Source organism: Argopecten irradians, chromosome 9, assembly GCF_041381155.1.
Source record: "Argopecten irradians isolate NY chromosome 9, Ai_NY, whole genome shotgun sequence".
In the NCBI taxonomy this organism is placed as follows: Eukaryota; Metazoa; Mollusca; class Bivalvia; order Pectinida; family Pectinidae; genus Argopecten; species Argopecten irradians.
The window spans coordinates 38,745,162-38,766,111 of record NC_091142.1 but is presented as its reverse complement, the minus strand read 5'-3'; the positions used below and the strand labels follow the sequence as shown (position 1 = coordinate 38,766,111).

The window sequence follows — 20,950 nt, the reverse complement described above, 5'->3', positions numbered from 1 at the left end:
TATGTTACAACAGATGAGACAGGTAGTTTGGTCCTTTGATTTATATCAAAAGATTCGAATAACGGTACACTGTATGACCTTGAAGTTGGATGTCGCACTCCCTAATTTTCAGAGGAAGTCTCTGGGGGCATGTGATTGGTCATTATTTTTCTCCTGAAAAGCTTTGTTTCACTATGACATTGTATAGGGGTGGATATAACGACAGCAATAGTAACCCCTGGAATATCGAGGATGGTGGTTGTTTGGTGAGTTGACATCATCAAAATGATCGATGATTTATTTATTCTTTTGAGGGTTTTGTTTTGATGTATTTATTATAAGAGGAAATAATTAAACATCCCCAATAACATTCATCGTCTTTAAATAGCACCACTCCGTAACAGTAATCCATGGAATTAAAACAACCAAACGTAATTGGAGTAGACAAACTGATCATCGCTGTTATAGGCATGTTAACGTAATTAACTAAATAACCTAAAGGCCATTCTTCTTCAGCTATGTAAATGTGTGGTATAAGGTTCAATAGTCATTGGCCTAACTTTCAAATGTGATGCTCATTCCCGCAGCCATTTTATGTAATGTATTACTGCTCTTGTTAATTGATGAGAGGCTAGTGCTGTGTGCCATACGTTCACTAACTATTCCGCCCTGAGTGGGATATTCGAAGTCAACGTGATATACAATGTACATCAAGATGGAATAAAAAATACAAATTGTGTCCATGATCATTTTTCTCTCTTGAGTTCAAAACCTCGTACGTCCTTATTTTTCTCTTTTGAGTTAGAAAGCTTTAATGGCCTTAAATGCTGTAAACTACATCGCGTACGACTGATTTGTTCGTGATTATGATGTATTCACGAAGGTTCATCTCCGCCAAGAGTTTTTAACTACACTACGTTGAAAAATCTATTCAAAAATGTTATTCGTTAAGTTATTCACCTTGAATTTAAAACGGAAACCCCTATATTAGTAGCTGCAATAATGTTTGACACGCATCAATACCACAAATTTTCATGTTCAACACCACAAAATTCACATGTTCAACACCACAAAATTCACATGTTCAACACCACAATATTCACATGTTCAACACCACAAAATTCACATGTTCAACACCACAATATTCACATGTTCAACACCACAAAATTTACATGTTCAACACCACAAAATTCACATGTTCAACACCACAAAATTCACATGTTCAACACCACAAAATTTACATGTTCAACACCACAAAATTCACATGTTCAACACCACAAAATTCACATGTTCAACACCACAAAATTCACATGTTCAAACCACAATTACATGTTCAACACACAAAATTTACATGTTCAACACCACAAAATTTACATGTTCAACACCACAAATTCACATTCAACACCACAAAATTCACATGTTCAACACACAAAATTACATGTTCAACACCACAAAATTCACATGTTCAACACCACAAAATTCACATGTTCAACACCAAAAAATTCACATGTTCAACACACAAAATTTCACATGTTCAACACCACAAAATTTCACATGTTCAACACAAAATTCACATTCAACACAAATTCCACATGTTCAACACCACAATATTCACATGTTCAACACCACAATATTCACATGTTCAACACCACAATATTCACATGTTCAACACCACAAAATTCACATGTTCAACACCACAAAATTCACATGTTCAACACCACAAAATTCACATGTTCAACACCACAAAATTTACATGTTCAACACCACAATATTCACATGTTCGAAACAACAAAATTCACATGTTCAACGCCACAAAATTCACATGTTCAACACCAAAATATTCACATGTTCAACACCACAATATTCACATGTTCAACACCACAAAATTCACATGTTCAACACCACAATATTCACATGTTCAACACCACAAAATTCACATGTTCAACACCACAAAATTCACATGTTCAACACCACAAAATTCACATGTTCACACCACAAAATTCACATGTTCAACACCACAAAATTCACATGTTCAACACCACAAAATTCACATGTTCAACACCACAAAATTCACATGTTCAACACCACAAAATTCACATGTTCAACACCACAATATTCACATGTTCAACACCACAATATTCACATGTTCAACACCACAAAATTCACATGTTCAACACCACAAAATTCACATGTTCAACACCACAAAATTCACATGTTCACACCACAAAATTCACATGATCAACACCACAAAATTCACATGTTCAATACCACAAAATTTACATGTTCAACACCACAAAATTCACATGTTCAACACCACAAAATTCACATGTTCAACACCACAAAATTCACATGTTCAACACCACAATATTCACATGTTCAACACCAAAAAATTCACATGTTCAACACGATTAGTACATGATGTACCATGTCTAAACTTCTAAATGTCATTTATTATATGTTATACTGTAAAACAACCGATTTTTGCGTGCGATAAAATTTGGTGAAATTCGCGAGCGGTACAATATCAGAAAAAATGATCACCGTTATAGTCGTTAAGCAATAAAACGCGAAAATAAGTCGACGCAAAACCATTCTGGCCATAGGTAAAAGTGGAACCAAAAGACTAAAGGCGTGAAACAATAAAACGCGAAATCAAGTCGACGCAAAACTATTCTGGCCATAGGTAAAGTTGGACCAAAAGACTAAAGGCGTGAAACGAAATTAGTTTACAGCAACCAATTCAATTATTTATCAGATTTTAGTCAAATTTCTTGAATAAAAATAACCGTCAATAACGAATAAATATAAAACATGACTTTATTCAATCAGATAATATTTATGACGCTTTAATTAATAGTTCACACGGAAACCAAGGATACACATTGTTGGTCATTATTAGTGTTTCTTAGACAACATATCACTAACATTGATGACCACTAATTGTCACATCTAGACAATGTTATTCTCTCAGTTTCTAAAAGTCATCGATTCAGGAATATTTATTTTCAAACGTACTTAGACAAAACTTGTCGTCTATTATCACTATGGTTTCAAAATACATATCTTTGAGATTTTTGAAAATAAAGATAACAACACGAAAATAACAGTATTCATTTATCACTAATTGTAAGCTACATATGCGCAAATTTTCTAAGGTATCTAATAAAAAATCATCTATTTTCAATATCGGACCGTTCATGAATTCCACTGAAACCGTTCATTTCAGTTTTGCCATTAAGCTCAATTTTTCCGTTAGTGTTTGTTTTGCCGTTTAGATGACTCATCTCCATTTTACTTTGGTTTTCCTCTTTAGGTGTTTCGGCTCCGTCCTCGTTGTTGTCTGGTTTGATATTGACATGAACTAAAAGTATGATTATAATCATCACAGTGTATAGGCCGGCGGCCAATAAAAATGCGAAACCTGGAAATATGTCAAGTGTCGATCCATAAAGATAGGTAAAGACAACCGCTAGGAATTTAGCCGCAGTTTCGCCACTACCCAGTAAAGAGAACATCTTTCCGACTTCGTCTTCTTGCACCATTTTACTAAGAAGCGATCTGACTGGGGAATTGATGATTCCGCCGAAACTGCCTATCACAACGGCCAGCCATACCATCCATGTCTCATTACTCCAAGCCATAATCACAAACCGGATACAAGCGCATGCCAGACCGATGATACTGATCGAGAGATCAGAGAACTTCAAAACGTTTGAAAGTATCGGTAAAAATACTAGTAAGATAAATCCCATCGCTGCGTTGTCAAGCGCCGACAGGTACCCGAACCAAGATGTAGGCCAGCTGAGTGGAGACTTCTCCGTGAAGAGAAGTGTGACGTCGGTCAGACCTGTCCGGCAGGTCTGATGGAGAAACAAAACAACAAACAAGGATATGATAAAACGTTTCGTGCTTCCCTCGCGCGGCTTTGTGATGACGTGTACAGAATCCATGACATTTTTGCCTTTACAAAAAGCTTTACAGGGAAATAAATCTCGCTTGTCGCCGACATTTACAGTCTCACGCAGTGTGACGAGAGTTAAAAGCACAACTAGGGCGTTCATGAAAGAAACACAACAGTAGGACGTCAGAATATTTGTGCTATCGATAAGTAGTCCCCCGACTAGCGAGCCTATAAACATTCCCAGAAACTGCATAGCAGCTATAGTCCCGAGACGTTTGGTTCGTCTCTCAGTCACTGTGATGTCCACTACGTAACTGCTAACGGCCATACTGACCATCGCTGTCTTACCAAAGCATCCATGTATGACTGACCCAACGAGGAAACACGCGATGGACCCATCATACGCCATATTGGCTGCCATGTACAACAAAACAGCAAACGTAGTCCCCAGACTAGGCATCACCATGGGCAACTTTCTGCCATATTTATCGCTCCAGGCACCGCAGAACATGCCAAGCACCAGTGCCGGAAGGTTGGTGATAATTTTGTGGAGTATCATATAGGTGGTGGCCTCTTTCTGTACTATCTCTTCAATGTCCACATTGTCTTCGATGTGACGGCAGCTATGTATTCGGTTTGGGTACATGCTGTAGCACACAATTTGAGGAACATTCGGACGAAGAACAGCGTCAAGAAGAGCATCTCCTATACTATAGATGAGGAAGATAAAATCCACTTTAGAATCGCACAGACAATCCTTAATGCAGTAGTATAGCGATTTTATATTAAATTCACGAAGCATAGAAATCACGTTTGACCGAGAAGGCATTTTGATTAATTTAATTTGAATTTCGACTACTAAATCTTTATCTGATGACGTGTCATATATGGAATAACATGGCTAATTATGCTCATCTATGTTGTCGGTACAGCAGGGGATAGGATTTTGGCAGTTAATTTCACTCTTTGGTTTTAATACCTTGACCATACCAACCTCTCAGGCGTTTAATGTTCCAGAATATTCAACAGGCTGATTCATGAATTTAATATTTTCTGATGAAATCGGCGTTTTTACGATGAATATGTTCGTTTGTTCTGCTGTTTTCATAACTGCAATTAAATATAACGCAACTATGGAACCAATCAATCAATCAAATGTAGTAGTATTCAGCTGGATGAGCTTTATTCCGGCGTTTAAACGACTTGCTGGTGATTAGAAATTTGCCCTTTCATCTACCCAGTGTTCATCCTCAGGTGCTCTCTAGACAGACTTTAGTCGCTGTTTACCCTCGGATGCTCTCTGGATAGACCAATGCTCTGTGATGACTCCGGGATAGTGGCGGAGGTTGCACCTAGAAGATAGGAAACGGTTTGTCATTAGTGATTATCAACATATCAATCAGGAGATGACTTAGTAGTGTTTAATTGATTCGCTGTAGGAATGTGAATGTATATTAATTCACTGATAGTTGTCCAGTGAACTTTAAAGACATAATATACACGTACAAGATGTAAAGGTATTATGTTTCCTTGGGAACTACCAATAATGGATACTGAAAATCTTCATTTATATTTTAAAAATCTCACTAACTTTAAAATGTAAATTGCAAGGCTTTAAACAAATGCACATTATTTGATAACAATTTTGGATATGCGAATTGTACATATTCAGTGTCCATGTTCACTGTTAAATCACAGTGGCTCCGACCTCACGTTTCAGTATATTCATTCAAGTCCGGGTATTGTAAACATACTAGGCAGAAATACTGGACTGATTAATAAAGAAGATTAGATATATGACATGTTGTTTTCGAAGTTGATGGTGGTGAATTATCAGGTTCCCATTACTGCTAGCTGTTAGTCACGATGTGATCCATGCACTAGACACGTATTCTTCGAAATACGATATTAAAAACAATCAAGTGAAAGTGGATTCTCAATGTTTGAATGACTGATTTTCCACCACCAAACGTTCGGCCAGTGTTACCTATATTTCATGTTTAACTTGAAGTTGCAGTTTACAATGGACACCAGTTATCACTTTTGCGAATAAACACAACACTAATATACCACAGCCTTCCGAAAACATACAGACATGCCCACACGCTGCATACATGGGAGGGCTTCCTTGAATGACTATGACTGTCAATAGCATGTAAAAACTAACCAACCTTTATGTTATCTTCATTAATCATCAAATATGACCATTTGTAGCAATAACGAGTCTTTCAATGATGTAAGAATTTTTGCTACTCTGAGTCAGAAATATAGTCATCACAAATAAATCTATAACACATTCATATGTCATCGCATCTGTATCAGGTATTGGTGTATTGGTAGATATACTGAAAATGACGTTTTTACTTAAATATGGATTATTTAGAGTGTATGCTCAATGATTTAACATGATTAAGGAATATGTAGCAATTCATCAGTAACCTAGTATCACAGTTTAATAGCATCAGTAACCTAGTATCACAGTTTATTCCGCCTCAGACAAGAATCTTGTATTCCTATTGATTAAAATGACATCACGTGATATCCAATATATAGCCGTATCAGGTCAGTAGAAATCGCATAAGGTTTTGACGATAGAGTTATCGTTCTTTGCCCCTAACGTCATTAGCAACAAAATGGCGGTCAAGTAACGCTTCGCGACGACGGCACTCAAAATGATAGCGCTGATGACCACTTTGAAAGCAAACCGAAATCGGTAACACTTATTTAGGATTATTTCACAGAAATGGACCATGACAACGCATTCGAGTAGTTTGGAGTCGTTTTGGTTTCCATACTCAGTATATAATGCATTTTGCAGTTACTTCATTGAAAGGGTCTTCGACGGGATAAATTCGTTACACAGTTTGTTAGTGACCTAATACGGAAAAATATTGGGTCTAAAATAAACATGTATCAGGCACGCCTCGCCCGATACAAGTTTATTTTTGACCCAATATTTTCCCGTATTAGGTCACTAACAAACTGTGTAACTAATAATATTACATCAGTAGAATAAGCATTCGATGAAATGTATTTCACCAGCATAAGTATATATATTTTATGCAAAATGGTGGTGACTGGTGATAAGTTGTGTATGCATTATTTGACGATTGTGAATATCGCAATATAACAGCAGTATTAGAGATTCTTTAACATTTTGCTTGATGCCTTTCACCTTTGGTAATTTTATTTTTCCATAAAATGTCAAAACAATTGCAAACAAAGAAAAAAATTCTGTTATACATATAATGTAACCAATTTCGATCCTCAAAGTAAATAAACCCATCCTTCTATCGAATGTGACATAGTTGTTATCTTTGAACGCAATTGGTAAATATTCCTTAAATTTCTATTTGTTAAAAAAATGTGAATCTTCTAGAGTATTCTGATGTCCATGCCGGGGTTCGACTTAGAAGTTGGTATGCGACTCAATCCATTTCAATAACGCCATATTTTAAAACAAAAAACTTGAATACGGGTTGTCAGCATTGTACTACATGTATTTTCCTACATCGTGAGGTGATACTGAAATGGGACGTTTTTCCTCTCTAATGACTATGCTCTTTTTAGTGCACATGTAGTCCTGTTGTCTATCACCATGCTTCATTTTATAACCTAATATCAATTTCAGCAAGATATATATGTGGATATTGTTTAAGAAACATTTGGCTGAGGTTCTCTTAGACTTCAAAATAAAAAATAGAGATGGATGTTTTTGTCGCATCTTTTTAACATCGTTATTTTATTCATTTTGTAACAGGAAAGGAGATGGACAACCCAGTACAATCACCGTACATTTTGACGCTACTTTAACAGTCCTTACCCATACATGTATCTATATTATGATATCACAATGAACTTTGTACAATGCCGTCATATTGTATCTATAACACAAAAGGAAATGATAAAAACTAATATTTAACGACTTCTTTCCTTCTTTCTTTAAACATCCATTTACAGACTATAACGTTAAAATTCCGGAACAATTGTTTCCAGAAAAGATCGTCTTTCGTTTAGACGCTTGGCTCTTATCAGAGATAAATGTTTCGGAATGAGAAGTTCCGACGAAGTGAGACATTGATTGTGATGTTGTTAATAAGTTGTTTATCAATACATTAATTTCCCACCAACGGGTTCTGATACAACTGACTTGTGTGCCAGACATTACACGACTTGTGTTTATCAATTAGGAACCAGTGTTCTGGCTAGGCACGTGCAAATTGGTTATCGGGGACTTGCTGGAGGTAATTTAGAGATGCAAATGTTATCTAACCCAGATATTAGAATCCTTGTTCAAGGAAGATCATTAGCGTGTCTCTGTGACGAGTTCCTAATGGAAGACAATATAAATTGGCTGAAGAAAAATGTCAACGTAGACGAATGATTAATTTTGAAAAGTATCAATAAGGATATGAATGTAGATATTTAAACAACATTCCTACTGCTCTTGTCATCTTGAATTTTGTCTGGAAGTGGTTTTTTTCTTGCGGTTGGTTAATATCTGAACTATTTCAATCACTTATATGTTTATTTAATATGCTTCCGTTGGGGGATATACTCAAATGTCAACAAATATAATATTTATAATTGATAGTTTACTTCCATTGGTAGCAAGATGTTATTTCAGTATTACTTTTTGTATAACAATCCACATTAGATACCTGTAATGGGGTACAAATTTTGACATTAAGGAGTTACTTCCCCTTTTTTGCTTGTTTGAATGTTGGTATTAATGTGTACTTTTATATTATATGGCTAATTCTTTCTTGCCAATTGTTGTCATTTTAAGGAGAAGACTTAGATAGGCCTTGCCTGCCGTGTAATCCTTTTGACTGTATATATTACATTTCAGTAAAATTTGTTGAAATTGAAATTGACATAATATTCTTCCAAAATTCACTTGCATACTATTTTCCTGTTTCAATATATTGTTCTTTCTATGATATTATTATCAAACAACCTCAAGGATTTTGGATATGCTACTTTAAGGTGGTTTACCATCGCCTTTAATAGATTCATAGTCAATAAACATGACTAGACAAACATGGCTGCTACCAGTCGGTACATGTGTAGATATGAAATGGCATTTCTAGATCAATAGATATACCTAATATCACCATTAAAATATTCTTATGCCTTCTGCCAATAAGAATGTTGCACTATAAATGTCATGGATCAACGCATGAAGAGAGCGGCATGGAAACATCTGTCCATCAAATATTTATATAATTAGTGAAGTGCTTGGAGTAGTAAACGCAATGGGAAGTGGCAGTTACATTTATAAAAAATGTCCGATAAAGACATAACAATGTCCAATAAGGACATAACAGGTAGGGATATAGTTGTTGCTTATGATATTTTAACCAGCATCGACGGAGTATATAGAACAATAGAATTATATACATACATTCATTTATCAACAAAATTTGTTAAGTTTTTAACTAGCAATTGTCTAATTAGCAGTTATAAGAAATAATTTCGTTTTTTTGACTATTAACATACTATTTGGATGGATTAATTTCTCAGCAATGAGAAAATCAAGTTTGACAGTATTAACCTGCCATCTAACCAAAAACATCGTGTTCTTTTGGCTAAGCTTTGTAATATGTACTAAAACCGTCGGCTCGATAGGTACATTATGTAGGACAAGGTATGTAGTGCACTTGTACCATCCCTAGTTTTAATATCGAATACTTATTAATTGATAACGTATGGAATCAGATAAGATGATTCTCCGGGTAGGTATACTAGTCAATACACAATCATTAATCTCATAAGTGACTTAGCAAAATATCACGTTTTCGGTCCAATCTTACATCTATTGTAGATTCAAAAGTTGGGATGAAAATGCTTCAAATCAATACATGTTTATCACTTTCATATACTAATTAGTACATCGATTTTTATGTTGACTTATAAGTTGATGAAATATCTACTTCAAACTCTCTGACCTTTCTATTTATCAAACATTTACGGCCTCGCAACAGATGTGGATTTTTTATTCTCATTCAATGTATTGAACCGAAATTTTTATTATCGGCTTATTTAAAATTAAAATAATAAAAAAGAAAGAAAATGAAATGTCAAACAATAGTTAGTTCTAACTTCTGAATATCCGTAGAAGTGATTCAGTGTTCTTGTTTACGTAACATGGAGCATACATGTCAAATACTGAATAAATAACAACAAACGGTTTGTTTAAAAATGCATCTAGGTATGCAGATAGAAGTTCAACATTATTGATTAATGTGTGCATACCTCTTGTCATGTCCTTGTTGCAATTAGTATTTGCACAAATATATTTTTTAGCCTATTACTGAAATCAAATGTACAACATATCATTATCTAAAGCTTACAGGTTAGAAAGGATGAACAGTATCCGGTAACATCCTCTAAAATGTATCAATGGTTTGACTGTTGTTTAAAAGCTAGAGGTAGTACGTACATACTGAGGAGTCTAAGCAGAACTGTTACCATAATGACCAAATGATAAGGTTAACGAATATACCACAATAAGTATAACCTATGGAAATAAGATGTTTTAAGGTAAAATGTCACAAAAGAAAAAATTATGAAAGTTTATTATAAAATGTAATTTATGTTTGAAATAAAAATGGTATACGATCATGATTTTCCACCAATGCCCTTTTGTTGAAATTTTAGTCAAGAAATGCTGCGATGAGAGGTAACCGACAATAGCGCTAAATCTATGAAACGTTTGTTGGCATAGTAAAAAAAACCTAGGACAATGACCCATAACTCCGTATACTCAATAAAGATAGTCCGTAAATTCATCCTTAACGCTATACCAGTACAGAGCCTAAAGGACGAAAATTGACGACGTGTCCATAACGTTAAATATTCATAGATATGTTAGGGCAGGTTACGTTGTTCTTAGACGGGGAAATCGGTGTGATTTCTGGCGGATGAATTATTGAGGCTATAAGGTACTTTACGCTTCGAATTGTTGATTTGTTTATAGGCGAAGGTCAATCAGTATAGTCTATCGCTGTTGCTACTAAGACCTCTATCGGAAGCAGATTCCTTAATAGTTTTTTAGAAAAGGTCTCGAACATTTTGGAATTACTTGTAGATCGAAGGATCGTCGCGGTAAATTCAATAAGATTGAAATAAAAAAGGTTAAATAACGTGTTATTTTGTAATAAAGATTTCTTCTTTTAAACAAGAAAACCATTTCAGACAACTGTGCCATTAGGATGAAGTAGACTCTAATACATCAAGAGCTACAAAGCAGTAGGTCCCACACAAATTTAATGTAGAGAGGGGAAATCGCTATTTGAATGAAAAACATAATCGATATCAAATTCAGTTTGGTATTGCTTACTTCTTCAATCTGGTTATAGGAGCCCGAATAGCCGATCAAGGTCATGGTGCAATCGGAGATAACACGATTTGTTCCCTACTCTATCTGTTCCTGTTTATAATGAATAAACTCTTGGAAAATGAGAAAAAGACGACACTGTCTGATTCCAAGGTGAATAACCTATACTTAACTTGACACAACTTGACATGGACGTCTGCACATTATATTTCCTCGTCACGAAAATTGACTCACCAAACAAATAAAAATGGTGTCAATGGTAACGTTTAATTTTTGTGTAAGGTCGACCTTGACCTTAGTTTATTTAGCCTCTTTGAGGAAGGTTGTGTAAAACGTAACCTCACCTTGTTGATAGACATAAACTAATATGATCCTAGCTAAAGTGAGAGAATATGGCAATGAAATTGATTATTGTTCGCAAATTAGTTGTATTTTATAATGTGTATATCTGAAAGGGTCATTCATTAAAACAATCAATTTTTCACCTTTCAAATTGAGGTAAAATTCATTTGTATATATCCTCTACTAAATAAAAAAAACCAAACATTTTACTTAAAGTGTGAACTGATTTCATAGTTTCAATAAACACAAGATAGCGAAATTATAAATATAAATACTTCATTCATTACTAACAATAGAAAACTTTTCTTCGTGAGTAACAGATGCGAAAAAATAAGTTTGAATGCCTGTGCCCAAGTATGCACAACTGACTTTTAATTCTTTTGTGGTTTGATCATTTTGTTTCCAACCGATAACTACAATGTCATCAGTACTAGCCAATTATAGAAACACGAGATCCTGATGTATTACAAATGTGTTGTAGATAAAATGAGTTAGTATCGATCGATGGTATATATCTAGACCATGCTTACTAGACAAGGGAAGTCATAATTACTGGTTTTAATCCGATATATTATATATTGTATTGGGAGATACAACTTTATGACTAGAAAGTAAATTGTAAAGATTAAGTCTTAAATTAAATCTCTATGCCGAGAAAGAAAGTCTTAGATACGTTTTCCCTTTTGATGCCTTATATTTTTCTTATAAAACAATACCAAATCTTCAAAACGTTATAATGTAAGGTTTTAATTCAGCATTAACAACTACGAAAGACATGCCATCGCCAAGAAATAGTATTTTATATAAGCAACTGATACAATTTAGAGAACTATTATTTTCATGTTCTATAATTCGATCCAACCTATTTTTGCGAAGACTACATATCGCGTTTTCATGTCTTGGGACTATTCAGGGTAATTTATTTTCCGTCATTTACAGTTGCGAAGCTTTATAATACTTCATACTTTGTAAGTGTAGTACGATCGGTGGGTAAGTTCAATTTGTAAGTATAGTAGGTATAGTGGGTTCCATCCCATGTTAAATAGCTTGTATTTGTGTACATTTATATCTCCGAGTTATGCACTGATATATCCCACAGTAAAAGCTGTAACATGGTGCGTGATGTTTGTATACACAGGGATACTCTGAATCTGAAAAGCATTTGATAGACTAGTGCAGATGAACTAGTAATTATCTTATCTACAGAAAGTGGTGCGAACGAACTGTGCCTCTAGTAATTGTCTTATAGCCGCCCACTGAAAGTGTCTATCTTCTTTATGTTATTTTGTTGTGTTTATGACTGATAATTCATATTGACAATGGACAGAGATATGGGAAATGATATTATCCTTTAATATTATAGAACATTACTGGTTTACCTCACATATGCCTACTGTTCGATCGAATAGATCCCTGTTTATCAGCGTTCAGCAAAATATTGGAGTCGTACTGTTACAATTGTTAAGAAAACTGCCTTGTTTAATAAAAAAATGCCTGGAAGTCACATATGCTCATTTGAAACTGCGGTTTAGAAATAGTTTAGTTTGCTTTGGTTTCATTAGTTTATTGAAGGGCTTGCCAGGTTTAGAAGGTTTATGCTCCCAGAGACAAAAACAAACGAGGCGTCAATACCATCCGGGTTTCGAACTCGCGACTCAGAAGTGGAGAGGCTGTGGTATTATGTAGGATCAGCGTTACAACTTGGCAATCGTAGCCCTGGACGGGAAGGGAAAGTCGAACCTTATCTCAAGGAGATGACATGTTATTACATCATTAAGATTATATCAATGCTATTAATACGATGTTCGTTAACAAATATGAAGCCAATAAACGCACAATTTTGATTCCGTGTTCCAATATTGTATTTATCTACATTTGTATTATATATATAAAATTGTCTCATTTGAAACCATTGTGTTTTACGTTAAACAAGCAAACATGACTGTAAATATCATAAAGTGTTGTAAAGCAAATATGAGCATATAGAATGATACTCCGAGAATGGGATGTTTATAAATCCATAGATTACCACAAAGTGAAGAGCGGATCACCAGACTTTTACACAATGTGATTTAATATGTAGTTTGTTGAGCGATAAATACAATGTTAACGTATCTTGTCAATTATAGAAACACGAGATCCTGATGTTATACAAATGTGTTGTAGACAAAATGAGTTAGTATCGATCAATGGTATATATCTAGATCATGTTTACACTCTCAATAGACAAGGGATTTCTCAATTACGGTATTTACACCATATAAATATAAACCATATATCGATAAAGCATTAGTAAAACAAAAAAGTTCAGGTTCAGGAGATAAACGCTTACAAATATAGTCCGTTGTCAGGTTTTTTTTGCAAATGTATTGTTTTAAAAGATATGTAGTTTTGGTTTCACGTAGATATCATACACTTCGAAACAAGGTACTCCTTCCAACCCTTAATACAAATTCTAGTACCTATGTAACTGCCTTTAAGACCAAATCATTTCATTTCCTTTATCTGCAAATGTATTGTTTGAATTTAGAAGTGTTTTCATTTAATGAAGAAATCCTTCACGGAGAGAATATATACAGAAAATCGACTGATTTGTAACTGTTTAATAATAAGAGTTAAAGTTGTTTTATTTAATCGCAAACTGGTTGTTTTATAAACTGTATGCGCATTCTACTCAATGATGGGTATATGGACTTAAGAATAAGAATAAAAAAGAATTGTATTTAAAGTTTCAACTTTTAACATATAACCAAATAACTGGCTTATATGCATGCCAAGTGTTACCTTCAAAAAATATAGTCATGTGCATTTTTGATAAGCATAGATATATATCTATAATTTCAGGTACGATATCTAATTTGCACCTGATGACATTGTTAACGACAACAAATGTTAAATTCCAATATCTAAATAAATGATTAGAATGCAACAATTAAAAATCAATAAGATTGGAACATTTGATCTGTAATGTAAGGCAGAGGGAGTTTCTGATGACAAACGGTGCACTCATTTGTATGCGGTTTTAGTACCATTAAGGCTACCATGTGTTGGTGAATATTTAACGAGTTCGGGGACAATGGGTGCCAGTTTCTATTGCAGCATATTTTTATCATGTTTTAATGATATCCTAAATAGTAATTTTTAATATAATATTACTAAAGCAATCGACAAATATTGATATTATTAGCAGTTTGAAAGCAATTTTAACTCTTAATGATAAAAATGAGTAAAATGAGATTGTTTCATCAAAGTCGAATTCTATTAATATTTTTTCTCCTGCCCTACACGAAAAATCAAAGTACATCGAAGTAATTTGTATTCATTATGGTTTGTAAAATGCCACCAAATATTGAATTTAGATTACCATCATCCTGATAAAATCGTCAATGATACCAGCAGCGCACCGTTAATGGATATTCAATCTAGCTTAGGAATTAACACAAAATATCAGACTGCATAGTAATTTCTTACTTACACTGAAACAACCATACAGATGAGATGGTACCAGATGTCCCGGTAAAGTGAGCGGCCCCGGTTATGTCGACTGTTATTTACATAGCTCAATTCATGATGAGCGGACATACAACAGCCGAAAAGTAGTCACCCATGAACATTTTTCAATCTTGAATACATCTCTCTGACAATGTAATATTTGATTGTAACATTTTAATGAGGTAACGAATACTACATTAGTCATAAAATTAAGGTTAAATTTCCATTCAGATATATGTTTAATAAATAATCACAATGAGAATACGCGTTGTAGTTAAAAAATCAATTCCACAGAAAAAAGTTAAAACCAAAAGTAAAGGCGAAACAGGAGGCAGCTACCAAGGAATGGCAAACTGATGACCTCAGTAGTAATTCTAATGTTCGTAATACTTAGATACATTCCTGATAAAGAATATCATAGACGGCTTATCACCCAAACAAAAACTAACTTGTTTTATTACGGATTTACTAACTCTAGGCAAATTAGAAATGCATGACACAGATGTAGTTTTAAATACACATTACTATAGACAGTTAACTTACCTTAGACGATATTTGGATTTATATCCTGCAAGTTTCCTCTACCGAAATCATACTGATTGGTTTTGTGATGTTTATCTAATATTGATATATAAGTTATTGAATACTCATGAATGCAATAGATTACATCAAATCTTCCTCAATTAAACAAAAGTTAACTCCAATTCCCGTCCAGCATACGCGTTCTAAGTAGATCGTTACAGTAACTGTTGATTTCGTAAACAATTCTAATTGCTGTAAACATAATGCTAAGGTTTTGTTAACACTCACTTCAAGGTTTTCCAATGGACACTCTGTTTGATTTGTATGATTGCAACACTATTTCAACCCGCCGAGTACCATTTTGCCATTTTGCTATGACGAATCATTACATGCAAACTGTCTGATATACATACAAGTTGTTACATTATGGTCCCGTGGGTTCGTCCCGCCGACGTCTCCTCAGAATAACTTTATGAATGAAAGTGATCATCATTATCATCCCCGAGCACGTGGTGACGAAACGTCAATCAAACCGGTGTAGCCACGCCCATTGATGTTGTTCGCTTCACCTTACAAGTCGCCATCTGCTCTAATATTGATTGGAAATGTATCAAAGTGGGAAGTCACATATTGGTTCGAGTAGATTGATTTCATTGGTAAGCGGTGTCAACAGATGAACAAATCAGAGTTTTCGTTACAACCAGGTGTGGGTGGAATGATGAGGTGCCGGTGTCATTGCAACCACGTGAAATGTTCTACAGTAGTGCGTGACCGCAATGACAAAACTCATGAATGAGTGAGTTCAAAAGAACCAAATGACTCCAGCCTCTTGGGAGTAGAACATGCTTCACTGGAATTGGGACATTACTGTTGTAGCTCATACATCATACATGTGGCAACACACACTCATCTCTTTAATGAAGGTTAAGCACCTTGTAATTTCAGAAGCCTTTTTTTCTACTTTCTTTAATAGTGTGTCTTTCTTCATATCGAATTCAGCATTTAGGTGCAGCGTGGAAGTGATGAGAACTGATGTTAAGAATTCTTTTTCGATATGTCTTTAATCTGAAATTATTCGAAATGAGATATGGATAAGCAAGATAAGCAATTTCGAACATTGCTATTACGTTGTTTAAAAATCATCACATGACTTTTAGGATCTGATCCATGACTTCCATTTATCAATATTGTATATAGCCTCTTTTTCTATTTTGGTGTCAACATAACATCAACAAAAGGATTTCGTGGTAAAATATCTACTTATGATTAACTTTAATTTCGCTTTAAATACTGACATTGCTTAAATGAAATAGAAAGGGATGATAGTGGCCCAAAAGTAGAGGAATCCAACATTCTCCATCGGAATCCCTTCTTCCTCAACGTACACATCCAATGGTGCAATGCCCATCGTACCATTGCTCAATCGCACCCTCACCTGATTGCATCATCGACCTCCTACACGAAGCGATTCAGTGCGTGGTGGGGCCTATCCGGATTTATAAGAATCCATCGTCAGCGCTAAATTTGAATAACCTTCGATTAACTGCTTGTGTGACACATTTCCATGAAGCCGTTAAACAAAACTATTTTACATGAAATTTTCATAGCTGATTAAATCCACAAGGCTATCAATTCCCGAAAGAATATTAAGCTTAAAAAGAGAAAGACAAACTCAATTTTATTTTTTCGTTAAAGGGTCATAACGACATTTACAGACTAAACTGACAGTTCTGGGGTAAAATAAAAGCTAATTGATCATCATTTGAATTAATTTATCCTGTTAAAACTAACTTGTCGTCAGTGAGATTAACTGTACCTGTAAATTGATTGTGGTACTGTGGTAATATCGTCACTATATACTATTACTCCTACTCTGAACAACCGACTTGATGAACCCTGTTGCAAAATAGACTGAATCTTGTTTTTAGCTGGTTGGCTAGTTAATAATGAGTTCAAATTAAAAAAGGTAATTTCAGACAGGTTACAATTTTAGGTAAAAATGATATGGATTTGAATATTCAGATTGAAATTTGAGAGCAATATATTGATAATTGATAAAACATATAAGAATGTCAGGATTATTTAATGCAAAATGCATTTATAATAAAATGGCCACCCTGGTGGATAATTTTATTTTCTACATTGTTTTGTATGAAAACCTAGTCTTAAAGGGACATTTCCAGTCTAGGAGTGCATTAAGATATTTTTTCTTTCAATTTGATCAATATCAATAATGTACATACAATTCGAATAAAATTTGAGATAACCGAGGCCGAACGAGTACCGGTATGTATCGTTGTCAAGGTGTTGATGCGGTCCGAAGTGGAGCGAGCCGCCATATTTGATTTTCAACCGAGGAAATTTACTGTGATAAATCCTATTGATGGTATGAACCGTGATGCGATGTAGACTAAATTGTTTATAGTCATAACTATACTTTAATTGTACGGAGAAAAACAATTTATATTGTATGTGTAAGCCTATTTTGAATGCAAAGACGGAGAATAAGCTCATGATACTTTTTCTGATACCTGTAGGTTTTGTTTTCTTCTGGAAACTGATACATGATCTGTTAAACTTTTCGCGAGAGGAGAGGAGTGACCTTACACACATGCATTACTGACGTAACTATGGAATCTCCCCATCATTCCTGGGGAAAGCCCCCTGGTTCTAGCACCGACCAGCGATTCATTTTGTTGTTTCTTGCCGTTACAATTCTTGAACACATAACCTGTTTTAATATCAAATACATATTTACGTGAATTTAATTACAACTCTTTATTGTTATTTTCATATCCGTCAACCTATGACGAGGAAACTTTGTTAACAACTGGGCGGGCATAATATTGCCTGTGCCGCCCAAGGATCAATATAAGACCGAAATGACAAAAGTCCCTTTATCAAACGTTTTATTTGGCCCATGTCAGAACGTTTGGCTTGTGAGGAAGTTTTTGGTGGGGTTCCCTAAATCAAAAGTAGTCCCACACGGTAAATATGGTGCCGTCGAAACTCACATCATTTATGACATGTCCTGACACCAGTATGATGTGAAATAATTGACGATTTTTTATGCATCTAGCTTAAGCGTGGTATCATTGTTCAATATCGTATTCTGCCCAAAACCATATAAACATATAATATCTATGTTACATTACGACACACTAACATACGTGTACTATCATGTGAATAGCAATCAACCAAGCAAAGCGTTCACTTAGCTACTTATGCGGACCAACTATTACTGTTACCCCATCCACATGTAATATTGACGATTTCCGCTGTCACATTACCTAGTTATACTTTAACCCCTATCACATATTATATTGACGATTGTCGCTGTCACATGACCTACTTATACTTTAACCCCTATCACATATTATATTGACGATTTCCACTTTTACATGACCTACTTTTACTGTAACCCCTATTACGTGTAATATTGACGATTTCCACTGTCACATGACCTACTTATACTGTAACCCCTATGTTATAATATTGGTTCGGTTCGCTTAGATCAGGTTAAGTATTATACGCGTGCGCGTGTCAAGTACCGGAAGTTGTGTAACATGTGGTTAGTTCAATAAATGGATACAAAGAGTTTACACTTGTTCGTGTGATTAAGGGCTCAAATCACAACATGGTGTACATGTCAGAATGAACAAGTGTGGTGACTTTCTGGTGATATAATAGGAACTACAACATCGATCAATCAAGATGGCAAAGTTCCAGGCCCCAGAAAAGTTCGATTTTAGCCGTCCAAGCGGGTGGCAAGATTGGAGCACAAGGTTCGCGCGCTACAGGACCGCAACCAAACTACACAAGGATGATGATGCAGTACAGATAAGTGCATTAATTTACGCTATGGGCAGTCAGGCCGAGCATGTATTTAAGACATTGGTATTCGATGTCGCGGGTGACGAGGATAAATATGACAAAGTGATCGAGAAATTTCACAATTATTTCATTCCAAAACGAAACATAATCCACGAACGAGCACGTTTTCATCAGCGGTCACAGGCACCCGGGGGATCTGTCGAGGAATTTGTTATGGCATTGTATGAAATTGCCGAACATTGTAACTTCTCAGATCAGGACGAGTTTGTGAGGGATAGGGTAGTAATCGGACTTTCTGACCGGAATATTTCTGAAAAACTACAGATGAAAGCAGATTTGACTTTGGAGACTGCCATTCGAACTGCTAGGCAAGCAGAATTGGTAAAGTCACAGGTTCGAGATCAAGGGGGTCATAAGCATGTTGAAGAGGTGAAAAAGGGGAGACCATCTAAAAAGAAAAACAACCCAAGTACCCATCAACAGGCCCAAGGTCACCAATACAATAAACATTCTCACAATGATAGGGGTACCTGCTCGCGCTGTGCTCGTACGCACGGACAGAATAAATGTCCAGCTATAGGAAGGCGATGTAGAGCTTGTAACAAAATGGATCACTTCGCGTGTTGTTGTCGGACTAAAAAGGACGTAAAGGAAGTGACAGAGAGGGACGAGTTCTTTCTGGGAGCCATAACATCATGCTACAGTCATGAAAAGGCATGGAAAGTTACCCTCAAGGTAGGAAATACCCCAACAACATTTAAGATAGACACTGGAGCAGACACCAGCGTAATATCTCAAGCGACATATAATAAACTTTACCCTAGACCAAAGTTGTCCCCCACTGGCTCAATACTCCAGGGTTCAGGAGGAAAGGTACTTCCCTCAGAAGGGAAATTTGACTGTGTAGTTAAATTGAAGGGGAGACAATTCAAGTTTCCAGTCTGCGTGTTGGAGGGATCAAGTTCTAGCAATTTACTCGGACGGAATGTCGCGCATCAAATGGGGCTAGTGGTGAGAGTGGAGGTAATAACGGACGACTTTTTTTGGAACAACAAGATTATTGGCATGTGAACCAGTGAGTATTAAACTCAAGGACCATGCTCTTCCCTATTGCGTCAGTGCCTCAAGGCGAATACCATTCCCATTACTGGAAAAGGTGAAAACTGAACTTAGTCGCATGGAAAAAGATGGTATCATAGAAAGGGTGACAGAACCAACAGACTGGTGTGCCCCCATGGTTCCAGTGGTGAAAAAGTCTGGGAAGATCCGAATATGTGTGGATCTCAAAAAACTTAATGAAGCTGTGATGCGAGAACACTTCATGCTACCAACTCTAGAAGATATAGCTCCTAAGCTAGCTGGAGCTAAAATATTCTCTAAGTTAGATGCCAGCAGTGGATTTTATCAAGTCCCTTTGGATATTGAAGTAGTCGGCTCACTACCTTTATAACTCCTTTTGGACGGTTCGCGTTTCGTCGTGTCCCCTTCGGCATTACATCGGCACCTGAGATCTTCCAGCGCAAGATGTCAGAAATGTT

The 20,950-nt window shown here is 35.5% G+C and overlaps 2 protein-coding genes across 3 annotated transcripts; one reads left to right on the top strand and one right to left on the bottom strand.

Moving 5' to 3' along the window:
- Positions 1 to 2,778: 2,778 nt before the first annotated feature.
- On the bottom strand, positions 2,779 to 16,032 carry LOC138332280 (tetracycline resistance protein, class H-like). 2 transcript variants are annotated; one of them, XM_069280305.1, is made up of 2 exons: positions 15,600 to 16,032; positions 2,779 to 5,232 (listed from the first exon to the last, which is right to left on the bottom strand). In XM_069280305.1, exon 2 carries the CDS (start codon positions 4,707 to 4,709, stop codon positions 3,150 to 3,152), a length of 1,560 nt encoding a protein of 519 aa, XP_069136406.1. In that variant the 5' UTR covers positions 4,710 to 5,232; positions 15,600 to 16,032; the 3' UTR covers positions 2,779 to 3,149. The 2 variants fall into 2 exon arrangements, with proteins under 2 accessions (XP_069136406.1, XP_069136407.1); XM_069280306.1 differs by having other exon boundaries at positions 15,867 to 16,032.
- Positions 16,033 to 19,292: 3,260 nt separating this feature from the next.
- LOC138330762 (uncharacterized) lies at positions 19,293 to 20,483 on the top strand. The gene has a single exon (XM_069278285.1). It carries the CDS (start codon positions 19,293 to 19,295, stop codon positions 20,481 to 20,483), a length of 1,191 nt encoding a protein of 396 aa, XP_069134386.1.
- Positions 20,484 to 20,950: the final 467 nt, after the last annotated feature.